Genomic DNA, 15013 nt, shown 5'->3' with positions numbered 1-15013 from the left:
AACATTTTCTTCTCACATGCAACTTAGGTGAAGATATATAAATAATAAAAATGTTTTTCTGTAAGGAAAAGAATACTGAGGATTTTTTTAGTTGGCTGAAGTATTTAGTTAGTTGGCTGAAGTATTAACAAATGAGTTTGCATATTCTCTCTCAGCAGTTGTGCATTAAGACTTCTCCAAAGATACATCGAGTGCCTTAAAAACAGGAAATAGTGCAGATTGAATATGAATTGTTTGGAGGGGGGTTTTTTTGTTTTTTTTTTTTTTCTGTTTTGTTTTTTGTTGTTTTTATTGTTATTCCAGTCTTGCAAGAAAATTACTTTAGAACATAGAAATACTGTTTCCTTCAAAGCCTTGAAGATGGCCATGAGAGACAGAGGGGGAAAATCCAGCTGGGGAAACTATACTGTACTAGTCCTTCTGTCAACCTGTGTCTGTAGAACAATCTATAGTGCAGACACTGCACTCAGCTTTGCCTGAATTCTAGCATGGAGAGGTAGCACGGTTTCTGCTGGGTAACCAGACTTCTGCAGTGGAGAGAACCAAGCTTATATATGCTGTTGCTGCATCTTACCTCTGTGCCCACTGCTGTTGTATAGTGAATCTCGGGGATCCCTGCTGAGCCATTGTCATATTTCTGCCTTTGAACCACATTCAATGTTCTCTTTTCTAATTTTGTGGTAAGTGTAGTAGTGCAAGACTTTGAGGCTTGTAGAGGAACAGCAACCATCTTCTTGGTTGTGCTCCTTCATTTTGCTGCTACTTGAGCTAATGTAAAGTATTAGGCCACGTAAGGGAGAAGAATTAGCATCTTCCCAATACCCTACTGTGTTTTGTATTGGTTGTTGAGAAGTAAACAGATTTCCTAAGATCTCTCCAGTGTAGAGGAAAGTTTTATCCATTAACATTAGTTGTATTAGGTTTTATTATCTTTCTAATCAAACATGACCCTCCTCATTGCAGGCTAGAGGATTAAGATAACTAAAGTCTTAATTCTCACTGGTACAGGTTCAAAAGTATGTTAATCTGAATAGGGAAGAGGGATTTAGGAGCACTGTAAACTTTTTTGCATTTGATTATCTAACTGGTGCTAAAAGCCTGGAAACCTTTAGCCCCTAAAACAGATATAGTCACTGAAAAATGCAGTATCCCTACTATTAAGTATAACAGATATGGTTTCCATGACAGTGACAATCTAAAGTATTCTGTCAGTTCTGCTTTGGGAGAGGAGCACAGTTTCTTTCTTGTAAAAAAACTGTATCTGTCTAGATTATACCCTTCCCTGAAGGAAACCTTTTCCACTAGAACAAGTAGCAATATTTTAAGCTCCCACTGGCAAAAGTTGTAAAGAAGGTATAGAATTAGATGCGCAGTCAGTATATTAATGTACAGAGTGTGGTTACTGTCCTCTGTAAGAGTGGGCTTGAAGTGTGATGTGCTAAGGCCTGAGCAGCAGGCTTCAGCTAGAATTGACTTACAAGATGAATCCTGGGCATTATGTGGCTAACACCATCAGTATTGTTTAGCTAAAAACAAATTACTGAGATGCTTGTGCTAGCTGTTTTAGAACTAGCTGTTTTAGAAACTTTCACATAACCTTGTGCAACTATCTGCAAGATATGTATCATTTTAAGGAATTTTCCCAGCTGGCATTAATAGAGACTTATTTGTAGTGTAGTTTAGAGATAATCCCCCCAGCCAAGGCCTGGCCTCTGGCCACGCCCTGGCCCCAAATGGGAGAGAAGTATGCCACCAGACCCAGGTGCTTCTGCACTAAAAATGTAATCAAGACACTTTGACTTGCTGATTTGGGCCTATAAAAGCTGGACCCCCTTTCAGGGTGAATTGGGAGATTTCATCTACAAGTGGATGCCCTGCATAGGATTTTCCCAGTTGCCAGGGAGGTTTCTCCAGGTCCTCACTGCAAAATGGGGCTCCCTGGCAATTTCGTACTCTGGATGATGGTAAAGTATTTAGGCAATTAGTGATATATCTTTCTAAATCATTATCCTTCCTCTTGTGTAGTAATGATTAGATGCATTACCTTGCTTATTTTTGCATGTTGCTAAAGCTGATCACATAGTAAACTTATTGTTTTATTGAATGTATCATTTTACTTTTGTGTTGCCTTAATTCTTGTAGTAAAATAAGACCATTTTTTCATTGGTGTCTGTGTCCTTTAAATTGCCCCCATCAACTGGCAAAACAAAGTGAGAGGATATTTTGTGACCAGTACTATTGTCTTGTATGTATGTGTGCTACAGTAGATGCTCACAAAGTGCAATTTTTTATATAATACAAGTTCAGAACATATTTGCCTCCAGCTCCCATACAGCAATTTGGGCTGTACCCTGTATGCACTTTTGGGCCCTGTTCTGTACCATAACTGTGTGAAGTTAGTCTTGTTTTCAGTTGAGTTCAGCTGAATTTTTTCAGTTGGATGGAGCTGAGTAAAGCTACCTACACCAGGGATTAAAATTGCCTTGCTCTTAGTGGTAGTGTGCACAGATAAAATGTATGTGCATCACAGAGTAAGATAAGGTTATAGATCAGCAGAACCTTTTTTTCTTAATCTCAGGCCTTTGGATGGTTTCATTTAACTTTCATGACAGGTCCGAACTCTGGAAAAAATATTTGGGACTTGGGGTGAATATAATATGCAATTAGTCATCTAATTTTTTAATTGTTTTATTTGTAAGCTTTATATCATGTTAATCATGCTTTAGCATTGACAATCTGTCTCTAATCACACCAAGTTACTGAATATGCAGCTGCTGCAATCTATTTGATTTCTGTTCTGAGCCACATCAATCAAGCACAGTTTGTCTGGAGCATGCAATGTGCATGCTTGTGCAAAACTCTCAGCTTTACACCTGAACAAATGGGAATGTAATGTAAATGCCTTTTGCCTTGGCTTAAGATGTTTCTTCTGCCTTTGCCATCTTTTTATCATGAGTTACTGCTGTTTCTTCCTGAAAAGTTAATTCTCCTCTTTGCAAATATGATGGCTTTTACCTCAAAACTTGTTGGAATTTGAATGACCTCTATGTATTTTACCGGTATTGTTTGTAATTAGAACTAGAGTGTTGTTTTCTTTTTCCACTTTGTTGCCACAGTAAATGTAGTAAAAATCATTGTATGAGCACACCATACAGAAATGTACTCTCTGTTTTAAACCAAACTGATTTCCTTTTCTTGTAGATGCTAGGCTTACTTGTGGTGGCATGGAGAATAAGAACTGCTAGCTATCACATCCTCCTCTCTCTCCCTGATTCTTGATTAATGCCAGTGCTGATCTCATAATCCTTTTTATTTTGGCAAAGAAGGTTCAGAGTTGAGTTGTAACATACAGTTACTGTATTGCATTTTTGGTATTTTTCTGTACAAGGTGTGGCCTTGATGTGCTCCAGGCAGCACTGCCAATTCTTTGTTTTTACCAGTCATTCTTGGGTTTTGTTACTGTTTTTGTTCTCTTGAATTACTGCATGTGCACTGCTCACTTAGCACAAATGTTTATGCTCCGTGTGCTCCAGTGTAATTCTTTTACAGAGGAGTTTCACCTGTGGCCTTTTCATACTGCAAGAGAAGGAAGGGTTCATTACAAGAAAAGCTATCACTGGGCCTGTTTTTCTTTTAATCTCTCTCCTTCCCCTTGCATTTTATACTCAGGTATGTTAGCTTTGAGTTAAGCTGTTCTCTCCACAAGCCTGTAATAAAATTACAGGATAAACCACAGATACGTCTGCATATGGTTCATCAAGTTGAGACAGAAAAACACAGAGAACTAAACTAAGTGCTTTGAACACTTTTGGCAGACTGTATTTTGCCGTATACCTTGCTGATATCCAGTACTGAGTGCCTCTGCAAAAGATGTGCACAGCTGCAGTCTCTCGGCTGCAAAACAGCACTGCCTAAGAAAACCTGTTGATCCTAATCTTCCTGAAAACCTGCTGGGAATTAGACTGACTCCTGTAGCCCACCACTAACAGGAATATTCCTGAAGCATCTCTGGTCTTGCTAGTGAGGGAACTATTTGGCCAAACTTTTTTCATCACATGATGCCAATTTCTCATTTTCAAGTTTTTTAAAGTACAACTTTGATGCTATTGAACTAGAATTGTATCAGCGCTGTGCTTCATTCTGGTGTTTCCAATCTTCTTTTCTTCTTGCCAATTTATTCAGGAATTTTCTATTTATTTCTTTTTAAAAACTCATTCAAATAAAGGGACAGGCTGGGGGAAAGGGTTCTGTCTCTTCCTTCCAAGGAATCAAATCCATGGCCTGCAGGTCCTGTACAAGTGTTTTTCCAGGGTCTTGCTGTGTGGACAGTACAGAGACCATTAGCATTGTAACCACTTTTTATTCTGCTGGCTCAAATTGTGCCCAGAAAGCTTCATAGTGACAGTATTCATTACTGTGATATGAGCAGAATGATCTGCAGAGATGGAAGCAGGAGATGAGGTGCTTTACTCTTAATTAGAATGCATTACTTTTGTGTAGTTTATTGCCTACCACAGGAGATTTGTTCCTTTGGCACAGATAGTTATGCTAAGCTCATTTATACAACAGGTATATATCAAAGCTATGTGCTTTGTTTTGGGGAAATCTCCTCTTTGGGCCAAGGTGTGAGGCAGGTACAATACTTATGGTGTCCTGCATGGACTATCATCTGTGAATTAATTTTTACGGAAAACATTCACTGTCAAAATTAACAGATAATTAATAGTTATTGCAATCTGAAAGTCCTGAAGAAGTCTGCTGCTGAGTTGACAAATATAAAACTGTCCTTTTCTTGCTACTCTAAATTTACCTGTAGGTTCAGGAACTTCCTCTGGTGTTCTCACATTAGCATCCCAAAGAAGTCAGCAGTCAACAGAAAGTGCCACCGGGTTTTTCATCTTTATATAGGGTGGTAGAAACTGATTTTAGTCTATTAGACTTAATTGCAGGAGTTGAAATTCTGATTTACAATATCTCATCTTTTCCTGCTGCTAGAGGCTGTGTGTGATAGAGAAATAAGGCAGATGGTCAGATAGGGTAACAACTGTCTGATCTTAACCTAGTGCTTGCTTGGCTCTCTGAGAGTCATCACTCTTCAAGCTTCAAGTTCCATTATAAGGATGGAGAACCAGGTTGATTACCAGCCTGAACCTATTTAACCTCATATTCTTGTAGAGCTGCTTTAGTAAGACCCTTTATATTGACCTTATCCTATAACTCAGGTATATCAGGCTTCTGTTCTTCCATCTGTCACTCATTAGGTTCAGTAAGACTCAGTTTCTCCCAGTCAGCACCACCTGCTGTTGGCTTGTTACCTGTCATGTCTGAAATGTGAAATATGTGGGGGTACACTGCTGTCTCCTTTTCTCCCAGCACACAGTTTCCTCAGCATCACCTAAGTTAAATGTCCATTTAACTTGTTTCTAAGGTAAAGGTATTAGTTGTGATTAGAAATCTAAGACATCACGTAATGAAATTCTGAGTAAGAAGGGAATGCATCCAGTACTGCATCCAGTGGCAGGGAGCTTAGAAAGAATAACGTAGCATTTGTGTGGCATTTCATGGCATTGTGCTAAAAAGGGGCAATGAGGAGCATGCAAATGCAACACTGGAGAGTTCAGTGCAAGCCTGTGTAATGTCACACTTCTGTGCTTCACTTACAAAAATTAACCTCCTCAGAAAGGTGTAATTGATGCATTTTCTTAATAGACAATGCGGATCTTAATCCATTCTAAATTAACATTGGACTGGAAGAACAGCTAAGCAATCAGTTTATTAAACTGTCATTCTCAAAAAACAAGGTTTTTAAAGCAATTTTGCCTGGAAGTACCAGCCTTGTGGGTTTTTAAAAACTAAATTCTTCAAATGCTATGCAGTATTTACTTTCAAGTCCGGTAAATTTCATTTGACCAGAATCCAACCAATTTGAATACTTAAATGCATGGGTTATTTTTTTAGAAATCAGTAACTGCTACCAGCTAGAATTTTTGTGTGTGTGTGTGAATTACAAAACACTAATAAAGTTGCAGAGGAATATACCACTGTTTAGCATTATGACCAACCCATTGTTCTGAAAGGAGCAGTTACATTTGTGTGTCAGGCCCCACATGCACTGATAGTCTCTGTGATCACTGCCCTTAGTTATAGTTAGAGGCTGCTCTTGCCTTGCACTGGAGATCTTTGGATGTTCATGCTGCTGTTGTGGTTGCTCACTGTGCCTCCCCAATTTCCACACACAGTCATCATAAGGGTGGTCATCCAGCCATAGCAGTAACAAGTACTGGGATATTCCAACTCTCTTTCTGTCAGGCCCACAGCAAGGACATACTGTGCTGTTCCAGCTGCTCCTGGCGTGATTCCTACACTGGCTTTTGGAAGATGTCCAAAGGCCGGGGCTTCTGGAAACCCTTGGCTACCTACAAGTAAGTGGAGAGATGTGGTCCATAATCCAGATGCTGGCACACACTTAGGAGCAAACTGAGAAAGCCACAACTTTATTATGGTCTTTAGCCACCCAGACTGCATGATGTTGGTGTTCTTGCAGTGACACACAAGTGAAACTACAGGTGATAAGTTGCTTCTGCTGTCTGATCACACCTTTGCACAGTGATTCCCTTAACTGGAATATCTTTTCCACGGGAAATAACTGTAGAAAACAGTGAGGTCTTTGGCTGTGTCAGATTCCAGCTGGGAATTTAAGTTTTAGTTTCTAGAACATGTGCGTGCAATGTATAGACATTTCTTCTCCTTCCCATAACCAAGTTTTTGCCTGGTTTCTTATCTACTAGGCTCAAGCAAAATACACTTTTTCTTAAAAAGCAATTTCAAGCCTTTTTGGTTTCAACAGGCATACAAGTTCTAAATTTGCAGAAATGACCAGCACAATATGTAACAATCTGGTTTTGTTTTCTTTCTTCTTGCATTTACATTTAGAAAAAAAATTCCATATTTAATTTCACCTGAAAAACAGCCAAGTTATATATTTCACCTTCTCATTAGATGCAGATATTTTGTGCTCTTCTTTTTGCCAATTGACACAAACCAAAACTGTTTAATTACTGAAAAAACTTGAAATTACATAACACTGCAAACATAATTCTGAATTGTAGTCTTATTTCAGAAGATGAGAACAAAACAATGCAATTCCTAATATTCTTATCCTAAAATACACTAGGTTAATTCATACTGAGGAAGCAGAGAGTCTTTGAGCTGGTAAGTTATGATTTCCCTATGCTATGCCAAAAAGCTTTCTGCTTCACCACAAACATCTCCTGAGTTCTCTGTAGAAGTGGTAATACTGCATTCTCACAGTGAAGGAGGATGGTGAGAACCTCTGTTTCTGTAACAATAGCCCATGTAGAAATGAGTGGGGGAAGAGTAAAGCAGATATGTGTAAAGGTGCAACACATGCAACTGAAACTCTGGTTGGCATCTGAGGGTTATAACACCTGTCCCAGTGATCTGAACAAAGCTGATGTGCCAGAGGTCACTAGTATGATTAAAAATGGGTTGCCTATCTTTGTGGGCTGCTTAAAGGTGCCTCAAAGTCACAAGCTTCAGGTTCTGCTGCTCCACTTGCACACATTCTGGTGAGAAGAATGGTTTGCTCCTAGGGCACAAGTGGCCAGGGGTTTTCCTGAGAATTGCCCCATGGTTACAACTTCTAACCCGGTGCTTTCCTTTCTTCTTTGCTCCCTGGCACCTGAATGAAGATCAGAATTTTAAGTCAGTTCTTGGGTACTTCTTGGCTGTCTTTTGTCTGTAGGGACACACCATGCCTCCATTCTCCCTGACTTACTAGAACTCTCTAAGTCTGCATGCATAAAATTCCCTATACAAAGCAAGACCAAGGCATCTTACCTTTCCCTAGTGATATTGTCACTTGAAAGCTCTGAATCAGACCTAGCATCTCTTCAAAGAGGTCCTGCCAAAATGGAGATTTTGAGGCAGGAATAACTACTGGTTGAAGATTCCTGCCCCGTAAGTCAGATCAGCCTTCTCAATTTCAGAATGTGTATTTGATGGATAAATCTTATTCTAAATGTACTGATAGTTTGAGAGTGACAGTTCTTTCTATGTAGTAACATCTGCACATTGCTTTGCTATTAGTCTGCATAATGTTTGCCAGCAGCACAGCAGGGAAGTTCAGTCCTTTCTGGTGATGAATTTTTTACTGAAAAAGCCAAGGCACACATCCCAGAGCTCTAGGGTGCTCTAACTGATTGGAAAGCCATTATAGAGCTCTGCTGTTTTCTTCAGTGCAGAGGCTGGATTTGTTCATAATAGCACTGGCTGGCATTAACAGACCTGCATAGAGCAGTGAATTAATGGTGCTCCCCATGCAGTGAATGTTTGTTTGCTGTTTCAGCCATGATGATCTGTGGTACAGCCCCTTTCACTATTCCATCATGCCCAAATATCACCTTCACCACTCTGTCTGATAAGACATTTTCATTTTTAAATTAAATCTCAGATTCTGAGATTTAATTAAGTTCTCCATGTATTTAAATGAATTCTCCATGGTTTTGCAGATGTGGAAATTAGGAAAAGCCTGATCAGACAGCTTCTTGCAATTGTATAAGCATCTGGAACAGAAATAGGAGGTGACTGCAGTTTTTGCTGAGTTCTCACTGTGTTGTGATCCTTGTGTTCCCATGTCTTAACCACATTCTTTGGGAAGCTGACTGTGTTTCAAAGTTAAACCCATCAGTGGTTTTCCACTACCTGTTGGCTGGTTGTGCTGCTTTCCTGATCGTTGTTCAACTCCTGAATCTTGAGGAAAGGAGCTGTAAATCAGAGAAGGTGTGCTGAGCCTCCCAGCCCAGTCCTGGCTTCAGGAGTCTTCACCTGAGGTTAGGATCTTTGCTGCTTGTATAAAGCAGGAGCATCAGCCACATCAGTGCCTGAACTGTGCTGGGGTCCTCTCAGATGCCCACAAACTAGTGTACTTTGCAGTTTAATTACCATCTGATTGCAGAATTAATCTTGTAAGAGTGCTGAATGCCTTGTCTCTAGCTGAGTATATACAGCTCTTGAAACACCGTTTGATTTTTTATTAATGATACCACTATAGTAACTGGTTTCTTCAGTCCCTCGTATAACACCAAATTATGTGATGCTGATTCATCATCATATGATGCACGTTCTGAAGCATCAGCTCCGTTTGTTTGCATATATGAGGAAAGAGGAAGGAGTTTTACATCCTGCAATCCATCCCAATTTCCCTGGAAGGTTTTGCTACATTATCTACACCCTATTCTATCTATCTATTATTCAGGATAATAGCTTCTAGTTGCACTGAATTCCTAAAGTAAGAGCAGTTAAGACTAGAAATAAAAATTAAAATAGTTATATTAAATATTACAACATACACACACACACATGCAGAAGGACACATAGAAGTCAAGACCAGAGAATCTTTCCATAGAGTCCTTTAATTTCTACTTTTCATAGCTTTGCAGTAGTAATTCCTATCTGTGCAGAAAATTCATGTTGCTACAGGTTAGTGTCCACAAAGGAGACAGAGGAGTCCTGTGGAAGTAGATTTTCCCATCATCAACACATCTCCCTAATATGTAGTCCTCCTGTACAATATACATGATTGTTAAAATTAGCTTTAAGTCCACCCTGGGCAGAGAAAGTAATATTCATAACTCTATTAAGTTTTTGTTTTTCTTTACAAAGTTCAGGAGTTTAGCACGACCTTGGCTGAACGGCAGTCTGTGTCAGTAAAGCTTTCTAAAATTAATGGGTTCTCTCGTTATTGCCTTAAGTAGAAATCTCTGGCCTTATCAACAAGCAGATTCAGGCAATGTGTTTGTGAAGACACATTCGTCGGATATGATGACGCCTGTCATATCTGAATCTGGCTTTGCAAGTTCCTATCGTCTCGTGGGAAACAGAAATCTTTGGCTACTGCCTAGCACTGCGCATGATTCTTAGCGACTGAGGCTGGAGAACGTATTTCGGAAAGACCGAGGAGAGGTCCTGTTAGGAAAGCAGGGCCTTACGGCTGTCTTGTTGAACAAACTTGGCATTTCCACGCAGGAACGGGTTTGTGCGCCGGCCGTGCGATGCGGCAAAGCACTTTGCACCGCGCTTGGTGCGTTACAGCATTAAACTTCAATTTGATACCCGGCCTCGTAAGATCCGCATGTTTAAATGCCCTATTCACTGTATTCATTAGATTCCAGATACTCAAAACCAGATGGTTTAGTGAGCATTTTAGCAGGCAAGTGGTCTCAGCAGCGTCCTTGCGAGCAGGACAGCCTGCCCAGGAGGGATTCCCCGCAGCTGCCGGCGCTCCCGCTGGCTCGGAGCGAGGTACGGAGCTCACACGCGGCTGACGACAGCGGAAGCCGGGCGGCGGGGCCGGGCCGGGCCGGCAGCCGGGCAGAAGCGGTGCGGCTCCGCCCGCGGCGCTCCTCGCTGTCCTGCCCAGCACAGGACATCCCAGCCCTGCCCATCCCGGGACAGTCCTCCCCACCCCGGGGCATCCCTGCCCTGCGCGCCCTGCATGCGGGAGCAGCGAGGGAGCCGCGCCGGCCCGCTCCGCCAGCATGTCCGCTCGCTGCTGCGCCGGCCAGGTGGGGCGGGGGCGCGGGGAGCGCGGCAGGTGCGGGCGGACCGTGCCGGGCCCGGCCGGGGCTCCGGGCTGGCGGGGAGCGCGGTGCGGGGAGCGACGGCGGGCCCGGGGCGGCGGGCACTACTCGGGGAACGGGCCCGGGGGCAGCGGCCGGCGGTCCCTGCCGTGTCCCGGGAGCGGGCCCGGGGCAGCGGCCGGCGCTCCCCGCGCTGCCCGCGGCTCGGCGGTCCGGGCGGGCTGTGCGCCGCGCTCCCCGGGCCATCGGCGCGGTACAGGACGAGCAGCCCTCGCAGCGAGCGGGGGTGCCTGTCCAGGCTTTCCCAGTGCCCACTGTGGTGCTCCTGCCAGTTTCCCGGGTGGATTCCTGTCGCGTTTCGGGAGGGAGGCTGGACGCGGGATGTGCCCCGAGGGCCGTGCGGACCGGCCGGGACCGCGGCAGGGCAGCGGCGTGAGAGGGGAGGTGCCGACCTGGAGAGAGGCCTTCCCAAAGCCCTGCACGGCAAGGAGCAGTTCCCAAAAGGGCAACAGATCCTTTAGAGCTGCGGGAGGCAGTTGGGTAGTAGCCACTGGCTGCAGGCGGTGGGGAGATGAGACCACATGGTATAAGAATTGGAGTGGTCTTTACTAATCTCATAGCCACTGGCTGCCTATCAGTCCTCAGACCCATTCGCAATCCCCTTTAAATTCGGCGTAAATTCAGGTGCTCGCAGAGGAAATGAGAGATAAGAACAACTGGTGGTGTTGGCTAGTGCAGGACCTACACTGTTTGGTGTCCTTGGGGTGGGGATTCACTACTCCTCATCTTGCCACGGTGCACCTGTTTTCCTATTTAAATCAATTCCATAGATGAAGGATCACGGCTGGAAGGAGATAGGCAGTAGTGGGGCCCTTTCCAGATCTCCTCCGTGGTTGCACTGAGGGGAAGGACTCCTATTCCTAATAGTTGCCTCTCTGGTGTGATGTTAGACATTTTCTCTGGGCATTTTATTTTCACAAATCTCTGTTTCTTCAATAGAAGCCCTTTACTACTTCTGTCTGCAACAGACTAGTCAGTGAGCTTATTCCTGCTGTTTTACATATTTAAACATGTTATGGGCCTAATTCTATTGATACTCCTTTTCCTTTGCTCACTCTGCCCACTCTTAGAATCTGATTATTTTCTTGCTCTTGTGTGATTTTTCTGGGAAAAATCTTACATCTTTCCTGTAGTTTGAAATCCTGGGCTAGACTGGGTCTTTTGTCTGTGGTTCTTTCAATCTTCAGTGAGACAGGAGGATTACTGAGGATGCATCCACAGGCTTACCCTCTGGAAGCTGCCTTGAGCTTCTCCACACAGTCCTGTGGACCTGGAGGACAGCAGTAACTACATTTTCTATGTGCCTCACTGCTGCTTTATAACCATTTTGGCAGCATGAGAAACTAACTGTGGAGCAACTCAACAAAGTGCAGTTAGTAGGTGCTGTTGCTACAGTGGTTCATGGCTTTTTGCATTTTCCTTGCACTTTTTTTTTTTTTTTTTTTTTTTTTTTTTTTTTTTTTTTGGTGTAGCTTCTGGAGAAGTAACTTAAATTACCAAGAGGATGGAACTGTTGTGATGCTCAGTGGTGAATTGCACGTCTTTAGCGTGCATAACCTTTGAGAGATTCTTAAAGCCTCTCCCTGCTGCATGTGGTAATCCCTGATAGTAATGTAATTTCATTGACACTGATGTGTCACTTTGGAGTCTGTAAATAAACTGAACTCCTTAGTGTTGTTGAAGATGAAGTGAAAGCCTTAAGGTGATGTAGTCATAGTGCCAGATATCCCTGGGAAGACTTATTCTGCTGGCTCAAGCACTAATCTTGATCTAAGACTTATCTATGCTAAATATGATGTATTGCTGGAGGTACACCAGCAAACATAGTGAGGATAACCTTTTTTCAGGCTAAGATAATAAACAGCATAAACCATGTTTCAATAGCATGCTGTGTCACATTTTTTAAATGAAAAATGGTCTTTGCCTTTTTTACTTGATTTATTCCAACCTTGGATGAGGACATGTTTGTATAACATGATTAATGCACAAGAAAAACAAAAGGGATAGAAGTTCTTCATTCTGTCTCATCTAAGCTTCCTCAGGCACTTTGTGGGTACTGTTAATCAAGCTGGAAAATCAAGAAGGAATTTGGCCTCTCCTTCAGTGTTTCCCTGAAGATTAAGTTAACCCTCTGTCTGAAGATGAAGTTAACTGTGTGTCCAGAAAGAGAGATTAAGTGCTTGAGGAAAGATGAGACTTTTATAAAAGTTATACAAAACAACACTCATGTTAGGTCCCTGATTTTTTCTTGAAATACAGTAGTTTATTGTGCATGATGTCCTGTAGCATGAGGATTTTTTGTGGCAAGTATTTGTTTATATCTTATATATACATCTCTCTGTGGATCTGCTTTCCTAGAACTGACTGACAACTTTGGTATTGTCTTTCTGAGCTATTTAAGTGCAGTTGTCGTTTGTGTGTAATTGCTGTTTGTCTGCAGCTGATACCAAAATTTTGTTGTGAGTTAACATGACGATTAGTTTTCACTCCTAAAAATTTTCCTGGTGTGAAGCAGATGATGAGTGACTGGTATTCTTTCTTAGTCAAACTATGCTAAATGTCTAGTTGATGGTGGCTGTCAGAATGAATGCATTCAGGTTTTGCAGCCTGGATTCCTGTTGTTACAGGATATAGCAGCAGGCTGACAGACTTCAGTGTACTTCGGTTATGCTGATCTTGCATTTGCAAAATTATTTAAAATCATCTTAGTGGACATTACTGTGTCACTTGCATCCTTGCCAAGTGGATTGTGGAAACTTTCTTTGAAGGAATTAGGCCATTTATAGACTTTAATTTCTGCATTTGCTTTTTTATTGGGCAATGTACAACCTTGCTTTGAAGACAATCGTGATATTTTGGTTTCTGAGCTTTAATAAGCTTGCTAAATGTTTCTTCTTTTGCTCCTGTCTCATTGATAGACCTATTTTGAGAATGCAGTGAGAATACAGTTTGGCTTGGGCCTCAACAATGCTTTTGATTACATAAAAACTCTGCTCAAACTGACAGGAAACAGGATTTTATATTTGGCTTTTCTTCAGTAGTGATTCTCAAGAGAATAAAGTTGAAATCATGGTTAAAGAAAGCAGCTGTTGCGGAAAATCTTTATTACAATGAATACGTTTTTTCCAGAGTTAAATAAATGTAATTTAGATCGTTAACATTCATTTTGGGCGGACAGTGTGTTGTAGCTGGGTTGTTCAAGATGATGAATTTTTCAGTTAAAGCTCGTAGCTTTTAAAACTTATGAAGCTGTTTTTGTAGGTTTGCTAAATCTTCAGAGATGTCCTTAATATTGTTCTGCACTTAGAAATCATATAATATAGTTTGATTTTTCTACCCAGAATTCTAATTCTGGTGGGGTATTTTAAAGAAAAAAAAAAGCGGGCAAAACAGTGCTGCTATGGTTTTAAGGTTGACCTTGATCTTATGACTTCTGTGAGTCATAGCTTTTGGGGGAAGGAGGGAGATCCCTGTGCACTCCAGGACTGCCTGCCTCTCTGGCACTGCCTGTTTGCACCTGCAGGTTGAGAAGGGGGCTTGCAGTCCTGTCCCCACGGTCTCCTCTTTTCATTGTGTGGTGAAAAGTGTGGTTCTGTCACCCTCATGCAGACATGTGTCCTCTGAGGTCACAGGAGCACTGCAGGATGTGTGAGGAGTGATGTACCACGGTGTTGTGGGATGGTGTCAGTGCTTCTGGCTTCACTCCACACAGTGCTCCCAAAAATACCATCTCTTGGTCTGCAGATGGTCTTCCTAGGTGAGAGGGGTTCGTTTAGTGTGTTTGACCTGAACATTTAGCTGCAGATATTTCCACACCTCTGCCATTGCTATGATTAATTGTGATAGAAGGTGAAAATAGTTGACTGAGGTCAGATGGAGAATATTGTAGTGTACTCCAACATGTTAGGAAAAAAGTGTGGTGAAGGACTATTTTCCTTGTTCACAGAAACATGGAGTTTTTGCCATAAATAAATGGTTTCCTGAATCACTGAATTAGCAAAGCCTGATTTCCTGCAGCTTTGTCCACTGAAGTTGCTATCTCATGCTGATTCCCTATCTAATAAATACAGAGTCGCATTGCAATCTTTTCCTTGCCTAGGGTTGAGAGATAGTTTTCTCTCCATTGAAGCTTTTGCTTATTTTCAAGGGGACTTTAAAAACTTATCTTTGAGGTTCCATCTGCCTGCCATAGCAGGATGCAAGTTACTGCTGGATTCAAACATGATCAAAAAGGGAAGAAAAAGTGACCGAAAGATGGGGAAATCTTGTAAGTGTTGTATCGTTTGACATTGCATTTCTAGGTCGGAATCTTTTTCTTGTCACTGCATGAGAAAGAGAAGACAGTCTTTCTC

General features: G+C 42.0%; 1 protein-coding gene across 2 annotated transcripts in view; it reads left to right on the top strand.

Moving 5' to 3' along the window:
- Positions 1-10379: 10379 nt before the first annotated feature.
- The window catches only part of SERINC5 (serine incorporator 5), a 39422-nt gene continuing 34788 nt past the window's right edge, over positions 10380-15013 (top strand). The window contains exon 1 of one of the 2 annotated variants that reach the window (XM_079330203.1): positions 10380-10586. In XM_079330203.1, coding sequence (XP_079186329.1) covers positions 10560-10586 — 27 coding nt within the window. In that variant the 5' untranslated portion in view covers positions 10380-10559. Of the gene's footprint in view, positions 10616-15013 lie in introns of both variants that reach the window. The other variant, XM_079330202.1, reaches the window with a different exon arrangement.

The sequence above is a fragment of the Erithacus rubecula genome (genome assembly GCF_903797595.1).
Source record: "Erithacus rubecula genome assembly, chromosome: Z".
Classification (NCBI taxonomy): Eukaryota; Metazoa; Chordata; class Aves; order Passeriformes; family Muscicapidae; genus Erithacus; species Erithacus rubecula.
This window is presented reverse-complemented; position numbering and strand designations above follow the sequence as displayed.